Source organism: Carcharodon carcharias, chromosome 3 (genome assembly GCF_017639515.1).
Source record: "Carcharodon carcharias isolate sCarCar2 chromosome 3, sCarCar2.pri, whole genome shotgun sequence".
Lineage (NCBI taxonomy): Eukaryota > Metazoa > Chordata > Chondrichthyes > Lamniformes > Lamnidae > Carcharodon > Carcharodon carcharias.
In genome coordinates, this window is record NC_054469.1 from 78020234 (window position 1) to 78040940 (window position 20707).

The window sequence follows — 20707 nt, forward strand, 5'->3', positions numbered from 1 at the left end:
ATCCAGGACAAAGCAGCCAGCCTGATCGGCAACCTATCCACCAACTTGAACACTCCCTCCCTCTGCCACCAATGCATAGTAGCAGCAGTGTGTACCACTTACAAGATGCACTGCATCAACTCACTAAGGCTCCTTCAACAGCACCTTCCAAACCTGCACCTCTACTTCCTAGAAGGATAAGGGCAGCAGATGCATGGGTACAATACCATCTGGAAGTTCCTCTCCAACCCACATGCCATCCTGACTTGGAACTATATCGCTGTTCCTTTACTGTTGTTGAGTCAAAATCCTGGAACTCCCTCCCTAACAACAATGTGGTGTACCTACACCACGTGGATTGTAGCAGTTCAAGAAGGCAGCTCACTAGCACTTTTTCAAGGGCGATTAGGGATGAGTAACAAATATTGGCCTAGCCAGAGGCACCCATATCCTTTGAAAGAATAAAAAATAGAATGTGCAGACGAAGAAAGAGCAAAGTATTTGGAGGAGTGGGACCATATTATCTAGACAAAATACAAGGAAGAGATCTAGTGTCAGATTTTCAAATACCTGCCGTATTGGGACCCAATTTCAAAGTCATAGTTCTAGAGGCCATCTCAGGATCCAGATGCCATCTGGACAGCTTTGAATTTTTAAAGGGCTGGTGGTGGGGTGGGGGGGTTGGGGGGGTGGTGGCGCAGGGAATGGGGAACTCACTTGCTATCAGTTAATGGGCCATTAAGATCCTTAAAAAGGTTGTTATGGGGCCTGTGTGGTGGAGACTGTGATTTTCCATGCTTAATTCAGCAAAAACCAAACAGTTTCATTCAACTTAGAGTCCAGCTGTTGGGTTCATCGCGAGGACATCATAAACTTTCTCTGCAGTTAAGGAAAACTGAACTTTCATGGACTTGTTTGGGTTTGATCATTCTACATACATTTTGCCTGCTTGACCCTTCTCTCAGTGTCAACACTGCTGGCCTTCTAAGGAACTGTCTGCTCATTTTGATAAGACAGACATCCCCAAAGTGGCTGCTTGTCTGCCTTTGGCACTGATGCTGGGCAGGCAGCTTTTGTCTCCTGGAGACATCGGGATTGTGACACAGTTCAAGGATTGGGACACAAAATTCAGCTGGGTGTTGGGTTCCCAATCCCACTTTGAAAATTTGGCCTCTGGCACTGAGGGAGAGGCATATTTTTGTTTCCTTTTCAATGTTGTGCACAGAATCCTCCTTAGATATGGAACCAGTATTCCAGTTGTTAATAAATTTAGACTTTAGGAAAACAGCACTTTCTGCTTCCATCAGTAGTGGGAATTCTAGCTGGCGGGGGCACTTAATTTGGCGGGAGGCAAAAAATCTATTTCCCAACAATGGATTAAAATGTTGGAATTTTGTTCCCCCAACTTTCAAGGCGGGTTAAAGGAGGATCGAGCTTCCCAATTAACAATGTTGGGAATCCCATTTGCACGCATTAGCATCGCATGCTTGCTCATTAAAAGGCCACCTTGCTGGAATTAAGTTCACCCTCCAAACTAAGCCCCCCGCCAGTGAGAATTTAGAACGTTTAGTTTTACGACTGTATATAAGTGACATGCACCTGGCAAGCTTCACTTCTGCAACTTTGAGGTCAATAGATGTTGTTTTCATGTTTTTGGGGACCTTGCAGAACTTCACTTGAGTGCTGGTAGCAAACGATGCGCCAAGGTTGGAAACGGGAAGCAGGTGAAGGCTGGACGGGATGGGGGGGGGAGGTGGAGTGAATGCTGCACAGGGGAGGCAGGCTTACGGGGGAATGGTGGGGAGCGGGGCTGGTGAAGGTTTGCTGGGGGGAATGTCCAGGGAAGTGGGGGAGAGTGTCCAGGAACTGATGGGGTTAGGGGAGAGCATAGAGTGTCCAGGGAAGTAGTGGTGGGGATGGGCTGTCCGGGGAAGAGGTGGGGGGAGTGTCTTAGAGGGCAGGGTCAGTGCTTTCAACAGTGGTATCCTGGGTGGAGAACTCAGGGTATTGGTGAAAGGAGGGAATAGTCACAGTCAGAGGGAGGAGTTGGATGCGGTACGATGCCAGGCCCAGGGTGAGAATCTAGTAGGTGAGGTGTCATTGGGTGGGTCATGGAAGGGGACTAGACAGATGGCTCGGATAACTGGAGGAGGAACGGTCAGGATGAGCATGGGGATGGTAACAGATGTCAGCTCTGAGGGGAGGGAAGGCATGTGGAGATGGATCATGATAGGGTCCAGGGTAATGGGAAGATGTTCAAGGGTGACAAAGGTGAGAGAATGATGATATTGAGTGGGCCTGTAGTACTGGGGGGGAGTTGGTGGGTGACAGGAAGAGGGTGGAAGGTGGTTGAGCGAGTTTGAAAGGTAATGGGCACCGCTTTTTCCAAATTAACTTTGACCACGCACCTAGTCAATGAGTGAGAAGTGGGTGGAGGATCTTTTCGAATGTGTGGAGTTCAAGGTCAGCACAAATGGCCAACTAAAGGGACACCCTAATAATTATGAGGCAACTGATCTCAATAATGCTCACCTGTGTTCTCCTCTCTGTGGCTAAGCTCACATTGCAGCAGGTTTTTTCCGACTTGTGAGTGTCATAATATCGAGATACCAGCAAGGTCTTCAGCTGCCATTTATTCCGTGCCATTTGCCATTGTCTGCAGCCAGAGGCAGGAATGAAGGGAGGGATGCAGGTGGATGCCTCCAAGGGGACAGCTGGTGGAGGGCAGCCAACTTGTGACTCCAAATCTCTATCCTCCTGGGTGAATGGTCATGGCTGACAAGAGATAATGTGGTTACTCTTTCTATGCTGCCAAGCAAATGGTGTTTCTATAGAGTTTCGAGGGTATTGGGGACAAGTGAAAAAGTGTTCACATGAGGCTTCTTGCACATGGCTCTCATCACTCGGGTCAAACAACAATGTCTCTTTACACATTCATGTATGGTAGGAGGAACACTCATCTCTGGCTCTCCAGGATGTCCTTTACCTGGAAGGGGTGTGGTGGGGTGCTATGTCTAGATGGAGGCCAGGTGAAGGGCTTAAACTTGCCTGCTGGCTTTGAGATGGAGGGAAACCTGTAAAGGACATGATTACTTGATGTATCACTTCAGTTCGTTCACACATCCACTGAGACATTGATGATGCAGGCTGCAGGCAACCCTGCCTTGGTACTAAGTGATGAGAAGGAGGGCAAGTTGCTGGTTGGCACAGGGCCAGGAGGGGCAAGGGCATGAGCAGCAAAAGGCAGCGGGGCCTCTATAAGGTGTCAAGATGCAAGCGAGCATGGACCACTGCAACGGCAAGCATTCACTCATCTTTTCTAGAGATGAGTGAAAGGCAATGCCAGAGACACCCTCATATGTTCTGTGATGTGTTTGCTCACATCTGCCAGCTTCTTCAGAATGAGCTGCGGCTGTAAGAACTCTGGAGGAGTGATGCAGAATTCCTGGCCTGCAAAGAGTGAATGGTTTTTAATGCCTTTTAGATATGGCACTAGGATCTTCGACCCCATGAGGTTAGAGCAGAGTGGGCGACTTCCTGCCCACCCTGCCATAGGATTCGCTGAACTCCTTGCTGATGTATAAATAATGAACTGAAAAGCAGGAGATCGTGTGCGTTCACCTGTCCTGCTGCCCAGTGGGAATCATGCTGACTTTCCTGCCCACCACTGGACTTAGTCTCCAGAATGGAAAATTCCACCCTAATTATCTGGCTGAAAAGCAAAATCTGTTCTGTGTTGTAGCAGTTTTTGTAATGTAGGAGATGTAAAAGCTCTATGTCAAGATTTTCAGCTCTAATGGAGTAAAACTTATTTTTAATTGCTACTGTAGATCATCATTTACTTCAAAGGAATGATCCAAGCTATATCTGGAATTGAAGTTATTGTAATGATGGAAAGCAGGCATGATTAATATGCTAACTTTATGTCAAAAGTAAACTATTATATCTGACCAGGGGACCTAGCTTAGGATGGCCGCATAGTTAGCGACATCAAAAGCATTACATTGGATGCAAAGAGTAAAATCAGGTGGAAATACAATGAAGCACAGTAGTTGTGTATTTGACAGTGCCAACTGCAAACAAATAATCATATGAAAGAATTTGCATCTTGGTGTATAAATAAATTCTAAATGCTACATTGTTGTAGAGATAAACCGCATATTGCTGCTCATCCAAACAAAAAATTGTTTGGCCTCATCTCAATGAATGCATTATTTTTCAGGTGTTGGGGACCTTATTTACTATAGGAACCCTACCAAATTCCTCCGGGGGAAAGACAGGGATCAAGGGACTTTCACTATTCTTCGCCAGCATTTGAAGAAAATTAACTTCCATAATTTCAAATCACTTCTTGAAGCTTTTCGACATTATGACAAGGTAAATTATTTGAGTGCTATTATTATTCTGGCACTATAAAAATACAACAGTTGTACATCTAGCATTGGATTTTACCATTGGAGATGGGAAACAGGAGTAGCCTCTGCTTTTGTTTCAGAAACTCACCTCTGATGGATACCTCACTGTGTTTTGGATTTTCCTAGGGATGAATCCTTATTTGACATGGAGACAGGTTTCCTGTCCAATTAAGGCTTGTGGGGAGGCAGGAATGGAGGCAGATTTTAGACACCCACGGCAGCCATCACTGAGGCTGCTGATTTCCCTAAGGAAGAGAGTTTATGCCAAAGCCTGCTACTGCACCACAGGGACCCAAGATGGCACCTGGAGGCCTGGCACCCAGAGGAGAGATGTCCTCTTCCTGAGGGTGGCATGAGGATGCCACCTCATCATGCAGCAGGGACGACTCTCTGTTCAGGGTCATCTTCCTGTGCCTTAGGGTATTGCAGGGCGCCACCTGACCCAGTGCCCACTGAGCCTGCGTTTCCCCATCAGTTGTGATTCTGATGTGGAATCCAGCATCGGTAAAGAGAGCACCTGTCACCGTGAGATGCTGTTGAGGTCCACAGCTGATGAGAGACAGATATCTGTCTAGACAGTTGCAGTATCTTTTGCCACTGGACCTCAGTCACCTACAATTCTCTTTGCCTCTACCTGTAGATCCTGTGCTCAGGGTCCTTCTGCTTCATGTCCCTTGTACCTCTCCTCATTGCCTCCTGATACCCGATCTTCTGACCTTCCTGGTCAGACTGTAGCTCCTCATCTACACTGGTCTCAATTTCTCAGGGTGCAGCACCCATTTCCAGCTGCAGCCTTCCTAGCGGTCAGGTGGAGTCCAAACAGCCTTTCCCATTCTTCTGATGCTCGTGTGATGCCAGAAGGGGGGAAGGGGGAATGACCACTGAGCTAGCAGTTTTTTTAATGCTGGCTCCTCTCCTGACCTACAAAGGATACAAACTTTAAAAAATCATTTTTACTTACCTTTTAAAAGTCCTCCTGCCTTGATGACGTATCCCCACTTCCAGGCAGCTGGTCTGACACCAGACAGTTGCTGAAATCTACCAGACTTGCTGAAAATGTACAAACTTACCAGAAATGGGCTTTTAATGAGGCCACAATGATATAAATTAGGTCCTTTATAGGAGCTAGCGTGCTCCCTCCTCTGTTCATTAGAAATTGGGAGAAGGCAGAATCGGAGGCAGGACTTCCAGCTGTGCAGGACGGCGACCGTTTTCTTCTTGGACTCACCACCATTGCCATGCAATTAGGACCAGGAAAATCCAGCCCCTAGTATTCAGTCTTTAGCAATAAATAGTTTTCTTTTTCTTTCGTGGGATGTGGGTGTCGCTGGCAAGGCCAAAGTTTGTTGCCGATCCCTAATTGCCCTTGGACCAAATGGCTTGCCAGGCCATTTCAGATGCCTGTTAAGAGTCAACCATATTTCTGTGGGTCTGAAGTCACATATAAAGGATATTAGTGAACCAAATGAGGTTTTACAGCAATTGATGATAGTTGTCATGGTCACCATTACTGAGACTAGCTTTATGTTCCAGATTATTAATTGAATTTAAATTCCCCCAGCTGGCATGGAGGGATTTGAACCCATGTCCATAGAGCTTTAGCCGGGGCCTTGGGATTACTAATCCAGTAACATTACTCCTACAACACTGTCTCCCCCTAGTTGCTTGAATACAATAAGTAGCAGTTTTGTTTTCCATTTTTATTTCAAGATTACACTAGTTGTTGTGACCATTGAAGCAGGGTGACCAGAATGATACATCATTTTAAAGCTTTTAGTTATGAGGACAGACTTTGAGTTGGAGCTACTTGGAGAACATCAGGTTTAGAGGAGGTATGATGATATAATTGGATAGGTTATTTGAAATGGATAGCAATGATGAGAACTTGAGAGAATATATATAAAATCCAAAGGCAAAAAAGTTAGATCAGATGTTAGGAAGTATATCTCTTTGTGTGGAGTCAAAGCCATCTGAACCAGATGTCCTAGACATTCTTTAGAAGAGAAATTGGCAAGTTCCTGAAAAGAAAGAAGATTCCAATTTATAGAGCATAAGTTGTTAGTTATTCGATTTTGAAGCATAATGGATGACTGCAATTTCCCTGAGCCTTGCTTGGTTATGGATTGGGGAGCAATTCCCCAATTATTGCAGTTCTTTCCTCATCTCCTGAATTATTGCAGTTCTTTGCTCTTTTCCTCTTTGTCTCCTGAGAGATCATTAAGGGATGGGGTGATGGTGCATGACATTGCGCCATTTCATGACTAGGTTGGGCCTGGTGGCCATTTCTTGCCTCTCTTTACATACATGTTTCTGTATTGCATTTATTCCCTCTTGTGTTGTGCGTGTAAATGTTGACATCTTGAGTTTGTACCGTGCTGCTCCTTAGTCCAATTTATCACTCCCTCTGTGATTCATTGTGCAAGTATGCATCCTGGCTGGCAGCAGGCTTTCACTGGCAACCTGCTAGGATTCTGGCGGCCAAGGTTTCCTTTGAATGTGTAAAACAATGTCCTTGCACGCGAGTCAGTCACGTGTTAGGAACTAGAGATAATTTAAGTAAATTATATTTGTATTTGTGGGTGTTGGGAATGAATTTTAGCTTTAAATTTAAGTTTAATTTCTGTTCCTGTATTGGTGTTAAGAAAGGGGGAACTTGAGTTTTGGTTTCACTTTAAAAGATGTCTGCATTCTAATGAGGTTTTATGACTCTTCAATGGAAGTTAAAACAAACACAAGGTAGAAAAACTTGTGCTGTTGCCTAGCAACAGGGGTTCAGCTAGAGGGACCCACAGAGACAGAGAAAAACAGAACAATAGTTTCAGTTCAGTTGAAACCAGGAGCCAGGAGGAGCTGGACAGGAGAGGGGACTGCAGAAAGCAGATTTCCCATAAGAACAAGAGAAGGTCCTGGAAACCAGTAAGTGGGACAAAAAAACAAAGTCCCAAGAAGACCTTCCAGTCAAAGGAAAAGAACAGGGCCTGAATTCTACTCTCGGGGTGTGCCTGAAGTCGGCGTGGCTGTAAGTGGATGTAAAACCTGTTCCCGGCCGAGTTCGCGCTATGAACATGATCTTATACTGGGTGGCCAATTAAGGCCCGCCCAGCGTGAAACATGACTGCCGGATTTCTTTTCCACGCATGGGGGTGGGAACACATCCAATGCTGGTTCCAATGGGGACCCAGCGGGGTGTTCAAAAATGGAAGAGGCAGCTCTCTGAAGGCTGCCAGGAGTTGTGGGGGAGGCTGACGGAGCTGTTTGGAAGCAGTCCAACAAATGTCCTGGTGCGCAGTGATGGCCTCAGCATCTGATGGTCACGGAAGGCGGGAGGGCAAGGTGGGTGGGCACTCTGCGTCTCTCCTCCCCACCGCACCCCTTGTTTCTAAAGATGAGTACCTGGCAGTGCTGGTGGAGGAGGTTAGTACCAGGCAGCATATACTAATACCCAGGGACGGCGAGAGAAGGCTACCCCACCTGACCATAAGACGTAGGAGCAGAAGTAGGCCATTTGGCCCATCAATTCAATTCCTCCACCATTCATTGAGATCATGGTTGATCTGATAATCTTCAACTCCACTTTCCTGCCTTTTCCCCATAACCCTTGATTCCCTTACTGATTAAAAATCTGTCTATCTCAGCCTTGAATATACTTAACAACCCAGCCTCTAGTACCCTCTGCGGTAAAGAATTCCACAAATTCACTACCCTCTGAGAGAAGAAATTCCCCATCATCTCTGTCTTAAATGGGCGGCCCCTTACTCTGAGATTATGTTCTCTGGTCCTAGACTCTCCCAAAAGGGGAAACAACCTTTCAGCATCTACCCTGCCAAGCCCCCTAAGAATCTTATATGTTTCAATAAGGCCGCCTCTCATTCTTCTAAACTCCAATGAGTACAGGCCCAGTCTACTCAGCCTCTCCTCATAAGAAAATCCCTTCAGCCCTGGGATCAACCGAGTGAACCTTCTCTGGACTGCCTCCAAAGCCAGTGTATCTTTCCTTAGATAAGGGGACCAAAACTATTCACAATATTCTAGGTGTGCCCAAGAAGGCCTGGACAGCGATTGCTGCCCAGGCCAGTGGGCACGGCGTGGTGCACTGCATGTGGTTTCAGTGGCACAAAAGGTTCAATGATCTGCTGCAGTCAGCAAGGGTAAGTGCAGAAATGGCATGGGCCTATGCGGAGAACTTTAGTTGGGTGCCTGTTTCTCGCAATGTTCAGTGGTCTCAGTGTGTGTGGGGGAACCCAGCCATTGCAGCGCTGCCTCGTGCTCTTTCCACCTTGCTCATCTCGTCTGTCTGGAACTGGATGAAAGTGTGGAAGTGTATAAAGATAGCATCAGTCACGACCTTGACACAACTGTGTACAGCTGGAGGTGATTTCCGGACCTATCATGTGACATATTGCAGTCACTGGGACCCTGGAGAGGTGGTGTCTCCTGCGACACTGGACCTCGGACACCTGGAGTTAGTTGGAGCACTGCCTGAACACTCTAGCCACCGGGTCGTGGCATCTTTGGCATGCCCTCACGCCTTGGCCTCCCTGCTGGCCCTGCACCAACTGAGCCCATGCCTCTGCTCTTAAAGATCTGTCCCCGGGTCACTGCCCGTGTCCACCTGGCCTCCTCTCCTTCCAGCCCCTCTTCCTCGTCAGAGGAGGTTCTACCAGTGGAATACACTATCCCCATTAGATGGGATGCAGAGGAGCAGTGCCTTGAAAATGAAGCAGCTGCAATACTCAGGGGAACCTTCCAGGGAAGATGAGGACCTGAGATGCTGAAAGGCAGGCTTGACAATCAAATAAGATGCCAAGAAACTCTGGGACAGCTCTGTACTCAGCAAAGAACTGGCAATGACAGAGAAAGTGCTGCTGCTCTGGGGGTGTTTTATCCCACCTGTGGATGAGGAAATTATTAAAACGTGAATTCCGCCCACACATTTTGCCTGCGTGATGAGCTAAAAATCGCACGGGCAACGTAAAATCTTGGTCAGTGAGCTTTTTAATGACCTTAATTGGCCCTTTAATTTTCGGCAGGCGCTGCTCCGACTCCTGAACGGGCTCGCTGACCTGAATATTGCACACGTGTGCGATGGCGTTGGGATGCACACCTAATGTCTTTTCATGCAATTTTATATACATTTGGGTCAGGTGCGTGCCCAACCTCAGAATGCAAGCTTCAGGTCCTGGAATCCGGAAAAGGTCCTGTTAAGTGAAGTTAAGAGTGAGGAGCAGAAGAAGGCTCCAAGCTTAAAGGGAGAAAGCTGCAGGATGCAGACTTAAAGCAAAATAGTTTTGCGAGAGCTGGAAGCTTTGTGGAGAAAGCCAAAAGGTTGGTTACTCCTTATTATGGGCATATGAAGTGGTGATGTTCCGTTGGCTGAATATCTGAGAGAGAGTGCGTGAAAGAAAGCTTGATGATCCAGGATATAGGAACATCGGAAGGAGAGATCAAAATCCTGGAGGTGGACCATTGTGGAAGGTGTCTGAGAGAAAGCATTGCTTGGGGAGAAGATTCCAAAGCGGGTTCTTGGAGAGTGGAGGTTGGAAACCCTCATGTGAAAGATGGAGATCAGTGAGACTGGTTGGCTCACAGTGTGACAAGCATTTGGGGGGAGTTGATGAGAGATCCATAGCATCTGTTTGGGGAGGCATCTGTCACTTGGTTTCTGGGGATGGTGTGCTTGACCACAGGTCACCGATTGGTTTACATGGACTGTGTACTTTCTGTGAACATGAGAGTATAAAATAGCTTATATAACTTGTAGTTATCCTTGCCAATCTGTATATATCTGTAAAGGTATAGTTGTGGGTGAAAGAGTAATACAGTTAATCTTTTCTTGTTTAATAAATGTTTTATTCTTTCGTTAAAAGTTCATCAGCTGACTACCGTGACTGTTCAGTAGCTGCTCTCCGCGTTTCTAAAGAAAAAATAAAAGTTAGGATCTTTCTAGCCGGTTTCCACCCTGGGATCTGACTTGTCAAGTAGTTACAGCAGCTAGGATTATAACAGATACAGGACTGTGATAACTGTGTTGCCTGTTTTCAGGCACCTTCTTTCATGCCTGGCACAACAGATCTTTTTGGGGAGAGGAAGAATCCTTGCAATTGAGTTTGCAGCTCCTGGTTTGTAAAATTGCCTTACTCTGCAGCAAGAAATTCTACAGACATGCTGGTCCTTTGTATTTTTACTACTGTTTTACTTATTAATTATTTCCTGATTGCAGTTCACAGCTGAGTAGGTGCCTGGCAGTTATAGGAGAGAAACAGCTTTTTATTCCCAAACTGAAAACAAAAAAATCTAATGGTAATTGTACAAGTTTATATCTGAGCCTCAACTACCCTGAATACCTGTTTGGAAATTTTTTTTATGTGTCACCTAAGCCCAGGACCCCACGTGGAGTTCTTGCCCATTAAAACAAATAGATGGAATATCATAAAAACAAAAAAACTGCGGATGCTGGAAATCCAAAACAAAAACAGAATTACCTGGAAAAACTCAGCAGGTCCGGCAGCATCAGCGGAGAAGAAAAGAGCCAACGTTTCGAGTGCCCATGACCCTTCAACAGAACTAGGAATATCATGGCAAGTGTGCACTTGAATTCCTGTTACTGTAAATCATGATGTATAAGTCGACTTGGTGTATAAAACAACTCAATTTATCCAGCCCCAAAAATCATGTTTTTGCATATATGTGGTGTATACGTCAGTCTCCCTTTTTCACTCATGACATGCTGTACTAGCATTAGTAGGCAGCCTCAATTTTTCACCCCACAAATGCATGTTTTACTTACTGGCACCTTATAACCAAGCACAAGGGCAGGCAATATGAGCTGCATCGCGAAGATGCACTGGAAATCAAAACATGCCCACTCTTTACATCAAATGCCGATGACATTTAAAAATGACGACCACTCACACCAGTGATTCACTTTTATACTCGGCATATAAGTCAACACCCATTTTTGGAGGGATCTTTCAAAACTTTAATGATCGACTTATTTGCTAACATCTATGGAATGTATTTCTGATAGTCAGAAATACAATGGTGTAAAATTAAATGAAAATGAACAGGCTTTGTTACTCACAATTATTTTTAATAACTCACACCAGGCCCCTGAATAGTGCACGGAGCTTATAATGTCATGGTCCACATCTTGATATTAATGTGGCTAGAAATTGGGCAGAGTAATCCAGGTAATTTATATTGTCTTTTATATAAAATTACAGTTGTACCCTTTGCTAAAAACCTGGGTATTGATTTCCTTTTCTGTTTTGTTTGTTTCTGTCCAGAATGGTGATGGAAAAATTGACAGAGAAGAGCTACGAGATGTCTGTATACAGTTCAACTTGAAACTAGACCCCAAATTGATCGACCAATTAATTGAATACTGTGATATTGAAGGAGATGGCACAATTAACTTCTTGGAGTTTGCAAATTTTCTGAATTGGAAAGACAAAATGCCTTTGGGAAAAATGGAACAAATGATTATTGCAAAAGGTACAAAATGTTTATGCTAGTTGATTATATTTTTTAACAACTTCTGTCCTTTTATTAAACAAAAACTACTTCTCCAACAGACGATGGCAGTGGGCTAGTAGCACCTGAAGATATTGTACCATTAGATATAGGAAGCTCAGCTAAGACTCTCAGAACGATAATTAAAAAAGAAGATAGGTCTAATGGTCACTATTGGAAAACCTCTTCATTGATCAATGGAGTTGTAGGGAGTTATTCACCAGCTGGTAAGTGTAGCTAAGTCCATCTTTTCATTTATCTTGCAAATATTTTTATTAAATAAACAGTTCTGTGCTTTTGTATGGAGTGTATGTTTACACAATGTGAAGATTAATTATGAATTTGTATTATCCGTAAACTGCAATTTGGGTTAGAAATTTCTCTTGGATGGTGGCACAACATATTGGGTTGGCAACCTGGGCCACAATTTTATGTGGCCTAATCGGGCACGCAGCCGGCCGGAACTTGTATGAAAGCATGTGAGAAAACATTGGCTATGTGTCCTAATGTCGTGGCGCCATCGCGCCATATTACAGTTGGTGGGTGCACATAGGAGTTGGAAATGCACCTGCCGACAATTAAAAGAGCGATTAAGGCCATTGAGAAAGCAGTTATTTAGAATTTTACGTGGCCCAAATGACTTTGCAGTTGGTGCATAGGCCACACATCCCGTTTTTCATGCAAGCTCAATCCAGGGGAGGATAAAAGGCGTCCAGAGCCGTGGCTCTGTGAATAGGTAGGAGCTTAGGTGAGAGTTGGCTGTAGGTGCTTTTCTGAGAGTTCATTGCATTTCCTGTGTTTTCTGGAGAACACTTTGGCTTACGAGCTTTCTTAGAGGCTTTCTGCCAAGTGCTCCATTCAGTGCACTATCCTGTGCCTTCCGTATTCCATCTAATGGGGATTGTCTACTCCACTGGAGGGACCTCCTGCTCTGAGGAGGAGAGGGCTAGAAGGGAGAGGAAGCTTGTGTCTGCAGGCAGTGTCCCAGGGAGCAACCTGTTGATAGAGAGGCACAGTGACGTGGGTTGCAGAGCCAGCAGGAAGTCCAAGGTGGAAGGGTCCGCTGAAGACGCCGTTATCCTGTAGGGAGAATCTGCAGGCAGCGCACCAGCTACCTGGATACCTCAGAGGTCCAGTGGCGGAGGCGTCTCTGCCTCTCTAGGGAGATTGTGACCTCCTTATGCCATATGATTGGCCCTGAGATCGCCTCAAACTGTAACAGTGGTTCTGAAGGTGACAGTGGCCCTGAATTTTTTCACCTCCGGTTCCTTCCAAGGGTCAGCGGGATATCTATGTGGGGTTTCCCAATTTGCTGCCCACAGCTGCATCAAGCTGGTCACTGATGCTCTGTTCAGACGAGTGATGAACTTCATTAATTTCTGGACCGACGACGCTAACCAGGCTGAGCGAGCCAGATGCTTTGCTGCAATTGCTGGTTTCCCCAGCATCCAGGATACCATTAATTGCACTCATGTGACCATAGAGGCACCATTGGGTGAGCTGGGTGTCTTCATCAACAGAAAGGGCTTCCACTCCATCAACGTCCAGACTGTGTATGACCACAGGGCACAGATTTTGCAGTTCTGCACCAGGTACCTGGGCAGCTCCCATGATGCATACATTCTGCAGCACTTCCAGGTGCCAAGGCATTTTGATGCTCCAGTTTGGTTGGATGGTTGGCTCCTGGGTGACAAAGGCTATCCCCTGCAAAGGTGGCTCATGACACCACTCTGACATCCAAGGACAGAGGCGGAGGAGAGGTACAGTAAAAGCCATGCCTTACAAGGGCGGTAATTGAGGACCGTTGGCCTGTTCAATATGAAGTTTCGCTGCCTGGACTGATCAGGGGGAGCACTGCAACATCCTCCTGAGTGTGTCTTGCTTATTGTCATTGTGTTCTGCGCTCTGCACAATCTGGCTCTCTCAAGGTGGAGCCAACTGGAGGATGAAGACAGTGAGGCTGCCCCCCAGACCAAAGAGCATGACTCAACTGATGGGCCTGATGAGGAGCTGGAGGAAGCCCAGGGTGAGGACATGGCTGCAGAAGTGATGAAACTTGTGGGAAGCAGGAGGCCAGGGAGCTCTTGATTCTCTTTTCATTCAGCTAGACATCCAAGGCTTGGCATGAAAGGGAGCACAAGAGTGACGCCTCCTTGCTGACCATTCCTGATGAGGCATCTTGTGAGCTTATATCAACTAACTACCTCTGAAGTAAAATTTGCAGCCCTTTCCTCATCAGCCACCAGCCACTCCCATCCCCAACATCTATGAGAAACATAAAGCACAGTCAGGCCATGAAACATCATATCATCTTTAACTGATTGACATGTATGCACAATTTGAACGTAGAACACATTTCAACTGAAATGATCTAATCTGTGACAACCCCTCTTGTGTTTATAGTGCCTTAAACTTCCGCTTGCCAGTGCTACGTTTGTGTGCCCCCCCCCCCCGCTCCCACCTCACCCCGGGCCCTTGCTGGCTGTGGCATTAGAGGCAGCATGCTGACTGTGACATCCTATTGGACACGCTGACCTTGGCAGATGTTCTCTAGCTTTGCAGGTCCCCACCAGGGAGGGAGTGTCCAAAGCCATGGCTGGTCACTCCTCATTAGATGCCACAGGCACTGGCAGAGGGGCGGAGGACCTTCTGCTTTCATCTGGAGTGCCCTTAGAGGAGCCTGCAGATATGACCTGCAGCTGGTCCGCCAGCATGAGGTTAGTTTGAACCTCCTTGCTCACCATTGATGGATGGGCACCTAGCTGAGTGATAAGGTGCCTCATCCATCTCTCACATTGGCAGTGACCTGCCTGTGTGACGGCTTGCAGGTCCGAGTGCAGCCCCAGGGACCCCTGATTCTGTTCTTGGAGCTGCCTCACCATGAGAGTCGCCACTCTCTCAATGGAGGAGGCTCCAGGTCAACACAGTGCTCATGCTCTTCTCTAAGACAGAGACCATGGCATGCAGATCCCTAAGAACCTCTGCCAGATCTTCACCTGTGTCCTGCTGGATAACCAGCATCTGCCACCAGATGGACAACTCCAGAGGTTCGTCTCTGTCTCAGACTCAGCATGGTCCTGGTCTCCAGCAGTCTTCTGACTGCCGGTGCCCTGGGCACTTTCTGTGTCTGCCAGCTTCTCATGCAAATGTGATCTGCCCTCACTACAGTGCACTCCATAAGGAGCCGAAACGCTATAGCTCAGCAGCGTGCCTCTATCTGCACTGGTGCTTGGTGCAGAGAGTGGATGTGACAATGGTGCATTGGTTGGCGTTTCCTTCTCGGATGGCAAGGGGGGAGTCCTTGGAACCAGCAGTGCATCATGAGGATGGTGCTTCTGAGCGAGGAACAGAATATGTTAGTTAGAAACATCATAACAGTGTCTGTGCAGGCACAGCAGTTGCTTGCCACAACAGACAACTGCCTCACTGAGGCACTGTGATTGGACAAGCAATGGGTACTCTAGATTTAAACTTCTCATTGGAAATGCCATGACCTTGCCCTTCTTACACGCTCGCCCAGTCTCTCAGATGCCCATTGGAGTCTTACTTTCATCCGAGACCCCTGCCTCACTGAGACCTGTGGACCTTGCTCCTCTTTCGCATTCCATGTCCAGAACATCCATCTCAAACCTGGAGAGGATCAGAATGTTGGGCACCTGTTCCTGCATACTCTAGCTTCTCTTCTCCTATAATACACAAGTGCATTCATTAGCACATCCTCTACCAGCAACACCATTCCAGCCTCACAACCCACCCCCCAGGAGGGCCATCACATTGGCACTCCTCACTCTTCTATGCACACAAGGGACGTGGGCACATCTCCCACTCTTGGCAGTAGCAGGGATATGTGCCATTTGACACTATGCATCTCGCACCCTTGAGTGCCATGAATAATGGCCACCCTCCAGCATATCTATACTCGGTTCCATGCCAACTTGGTATTCAGCCTTGTGGAGCACAGAAGATCATTGAACTGCTCTGTGCAGTGCAGAACATCATGCCCGCTAACCTGGGCAGCCACCTCTGTCCAGGTTTTCTTCATCTGGTGGGGCGACCTAATCCTGCCGTCCTGAGGCATGAGTATTTCACACGGGGCACTCGCTGTCTCCACTAGAGCGCACAGGCACTTGTCTGAGAATCGTGTGGCAGAGTACTCACTGGCATTGCCCTCCTGCCTGCCGCACCCACCGGGTACTGAGGCCATCACTGCTGCCAAATATTCGAGTCTCTTGTGAGCAGCTCCCCGAGGCTCCTCCTCAACTCCTGGCAGCCTTCAGGGAGCTGCCTGGGCTCTTTTTATACCCACCTCCAGGTCACCATTCAACTTGGCATCCGCCACGCTCCCGCTTCTGCTCCCACCCGCGCTGGCAGTGTTGTGCCAATGTCCGGGCGCAATTCACGCTGGGTAGCCCTTAATTGGCCAGCCAGTGTGAAATTGCGTGTCACCTGTGATCACAGCCTGAAGTGGATATTGTGTCCGCTTCACGGCCTACTGACCGTGTGTGCACAATGTGCGCAAAATTCAAGCACTGTAATGCGCAGCACCTGATATTCAGTTACATTGGAGTCAATGGAATTAAACATAAGTTACTGCATATAAGGGGCGGCTGATCTGATACTGCCTATTTTGTGCTATCACCTGAAATGAATTTCTACCTCTCGGAATCAAAATTTTGGTTTATGCAGTCAAAAATTAACTATGCATTAGATATTCCACGTGTAATTTAGAAATTCAATTAAGCTTGTTATAAACCAGAAAAAACAATTGGCGAAGGATAGAACTAGAGTCAGTCTTTACACTTACAAGCATTTATTTACAGAGCCACACATTACCAGCACGCACTCCTAAACCAACTGCTACATTTCAGTGTGTGTCTATTTATAGGGGCAGAAGTGAATCCTTGGTTAATGCCAACCTGTATACAATTAAACAAAGTTAATCCACAATTAACAAAAATACTCCTGTGAAATAATTTATTACAGGGCTTCATGGTGGTGTACTGCTTATATTGGGGTTGATTTTGACTGCTTTCACCTCCATTAAAAGGCAAAATTGACCTCAAAATGGGATAGATAATTTTACCATGCCTTTAACACTGATGATGCAGCCGGCTCCATTTGTAAATGGGACTACTGCCTGTTGACCAAAACACCCTCCTTTTCACTGGAGTTAAATGAGTGAGCTAAGCACTGTTCCTTACTTACCTGGCTATTCCTCAATCTGCTGCTGCAATCTTCTGCCAGGACTTTAATCTTAAAGTCTGCATTCCAATTTCCAAATGCTCCAGTAGATTAAACCCGATTTTCCGCCACTCACTTATCTAAAGGATAAGCAAATCCAGGAAACCTTTGTGCCAATACTTCGCCATACAACCAACAGTCGCAAGTGTTCATTAGCACTAACATAACACAATTCACTTGTGGAAATTCACCTTTATTAAGCTTTGTCTTATGGTATGCAACTCATTTCTTTGGTAGTGAACACCTCCAAGAGGTTAGTGATTTAACTGTTTGTAGTTCTGTTTCATGTCCAGAATTTTACCCAAAGTCTTAGCAATTGAAAACCCTCTTTTCTACACCAAGACATGCAAACTTGGCGCAGGGAATGCTTGGGGCACACCTGATATTGTGCCTTGTGCTTCATTTGCATGAGACTGGTGAGCTGTAGTTGTTTACCAGGCATGCTCAGGCAGCACACTTTTAAAGAGGATTTCAAATTCAGGCCACTATGGGCAGAATTCCCTGTGCCCACTGGCAGCGGGTGTGACAGGTGGCGTGCACAGACAATATGGCGCGATCGGTTTCACGACAGCAGGAAGGCAGGTCACGATCGTCCACTCAGCCTGCCGGTGTGTTTCCCACCAACGGTTGTTGGGGAGCTTGTTGTACTACATCATTAAAAGGCCATCCCACCAGGCTCTTGGACCCCTGCCGGATCGTCCATCCACGTCGACGGGAAAGCACGTCGATGTGATTCACAAGGGCACACATGCGACATGCGGCCTTCACTTGGGGGAAGTAGAGGTGAGTGAACGGCATTGTTCTGCAGAGCTCGCCATGGTTGCCTGTTGCTTTGCAGGCGCCAGAGGGCCAGGGTGAAGTGCCGCCCTGCCTCAGAGGCGACTGTTTTCGGGGATGGGGGGGTGTCCAGGGGCAACTGCTGCCCTGTGACAGAGGTGACTGTTGTCGTGGCGGGGGGGGGGGGGGTGGGGGGTGCGGGGGGTGCGCAACTGCTGCCCTGGCGTTGGAACCCACCCACAAGAAATCGAGGTGGGGGGAAGGGTGGGTGAGGGAAATAGCCACGCTGTAGGGACTTCTGTGTAACCTGCCCATTCCTCTGCAACTGAGACAGTTCAGGCGCAGCCACAGTGATATGATTGGGGCGGGGCTCCTAGACTGCCCGCCCATACAAGCAACACGGAGGCACCAAAGTGCCACCAAGCGCTCCACAGGGCCAGGAAAGGTGCTAAGTACACCCACGCTAACCACGTCTCTCTCTTTCACTCCACAGGAGGATCACATCAGCAGTATGGTGACCTAGCTGCATGCCTGATGGCCTACAGGGAGCAGAGAAGACAGAGGAGAGAGCGACTGAGACTCCTGGCTGCACAAAGACTGGAGCAGCAACCTCAGGAAGAAGGGGCTGCTGGGGCTCCCATACACACTACCCAGAAGCGACAGCGAGTCGTGGCTGGTCTGCGCCTAGCGACACCCAGAGTCTATAGACGCCACCTGTCATTTCTGCAGATGACTGAGAACCAGTGTCGCCGATGACTGTGCATGTCTAGGGACCTGGTGGCTCACATCTCCCACTTACTGCAGGACTTGGCGCCAAGGGGACATGGAGGGCACCCACTGCCAATGGCTGCAAAAGTGACCATGGTGATTAATTTCGGCGCCAGTGGCTCCTTTCAGGGCTCCGCAGGTGGCCTCTGTGTTAAATCACAAGCTGCCACCCACAAATGCATCCATAAGGTCACGGATCCCATCTTCTCCATGGCACACAACTTTGTGCATTTCACCTGGGACTGTGATAGCCAGGATGCAAGGGTCGTTGGATTCGCCCTGATCTCAGGATTCCCACAGATGCAGCGTGCTCAGGTCTCCATCGCTACACATGTTGGCTACATCCACTGCAAGGGATTCCACTCACTGAATGTGCAGCTGGTATGTGACCACCAGAAATGCACCCTGCAGGTGTGTGCGCACTGTTTCCAGAAAGTGTTCACGACACCTACATGCTCAGTCGGTCACAGATCTCTGGAGTCTCCCAGGGTCCACAGAAGTTGCTGGACTGGCTCCTTGGGGACCAGGGCTACCGGCAGAGGCTATGGCTGATGACATCGCTGTGGTGGCCTCAGACTACAGCAGAGTGACGGTATAATGCTGCAGCTTGTGACTTGATGGAGCACACCATTAGGATACTGAAGATGAGGTTCCAGTGCCTGGACTGGTTTGGTGGAGCCCTGCAATACAGTCCGCAGAGGGTGTCACGTATTGTCATCGTCTGCTGCACCCTTTACAACCGGCAATGCGGCAATGGAGAGACAAGCTGGCTGAGGAGGAGATGGAGGAGCTGCACGTCTCCTCCGATGAGGAGAACGCCAACAGGGATGTGGCTGAGGAGGTCCTCGGAGGCAACAATGACGGGGATGATGCCCTCGCACTGGCTGGACGAGGCAGACACACTCAGGTGGCCCTCATAGCTGCTAGATTTGTGCAGGATGATGATGACATGCAGTGAGGTCACTCCATAAATCTTCACATAATCTCTGCGAATGTCTGACTCCTGCCTGGCCGAGGGCAGCTCACTTTCACTCTGTAATCAGGGTCATACCTTAGAGACTCAGCCATGAAACTTTAGAAGTTCTGATGCTTTGTCCACCTTCAGCATTGAGCCCTTCAGGAGCTGGAGCACAGCATCAGTGGTCACAGACGTTAAAGAGATGGGGGCCAGCCCCACCTTAAAGGTGCTGAGAGCACACAGAGAGAATGAGAGAACTCTGGTGCCCGCCCACTACATCCTGGCAGCAATGACAAGCACCGCCGAGGTGCAGGCATTGTCCAGGGAATGTGAGGCCAAACCATAATTTTGGTCTGAAGGCTGCACAGAACACAGGGAAGAGGCCCTGGACTGAGACATCTGCCATTATCTTGTGCAGAAAGGTTTCATATCTTGCTCATCAGAACAAGGAGCCATAGGCAGGGAGACATTTTTGGGAGTTTATTGACAACAGTGAACAGTATTTACAAGTGATTAATACCCGTGCCCAGGCTGTGCAACTAATTCTCCTTAACTTTTCTAACCCTGCCGCTACGTCTTGGCACTCCCTGGACATCCACAGCTGAGGTGCAGGCAGCCTGCTGACTGTGATGCTCTGTCTGGGATGACTTTGGCGGACATCCTCTGGAGGGCTGAGACTTGGAGGGCTCTGGCTTGCTTTCAGGGTCCTGCTGTGTGGCACTGGTACCCTCCTCGGACTGTGGACCTGGAGCTGCTGATGTCACAGGAAGAGCGGAGTTGGATTGGCTGGACACTCTTGGAGTCACCTGGATGGATGGGCCCAGAGTGTGCTCCTGCTGATCCTCCTCCGTATGTGTGCCCGAGGGCCCCTTGAGGAGCAGGGATTGCTGGAATGAGATGGAGCTGCCCGGCACCCCTGTCACTGTTGGAGGCCAACTACGGCATCAGTGATGGAGTTAAGCTCGTGCAGCAGTGCTGGAGCGATACCCTGGACCAAGATCTCCATGATGGCCGCCACCCTACCAGTGTTGACCTCGGTACGTTGGCATGCCAGTGC

At 47.9% G+C, this 20707-nt stretch overlaps 1 protein-coding gene across 1 annotated transcript in view; it reads left to right on the plus strand.

Moving 5' to 3' along the window:
* The window catches only part of efhb (EF-hand domain family, member B), a 98165-nt gene that overhangs the window by 61697 nt on the left and 15761 nt on the right, over positions 1-20707 (plus strand). The window contains exons 10-12 of the mRNA XM_041183961.1: positions 4202-4356; positions 11681-11901; positions 11955-12133. Of these exons, the coding sequence (XP_041039895.1) occupies positions 4202-4356; positions 11681-11901; positions 11955-12133 (555 nt within the window). The remainder of the gene's footprint in view (positions 1-4201; positions 4357-11680; positions 11902-11954; positions 12134-20707) is intronic.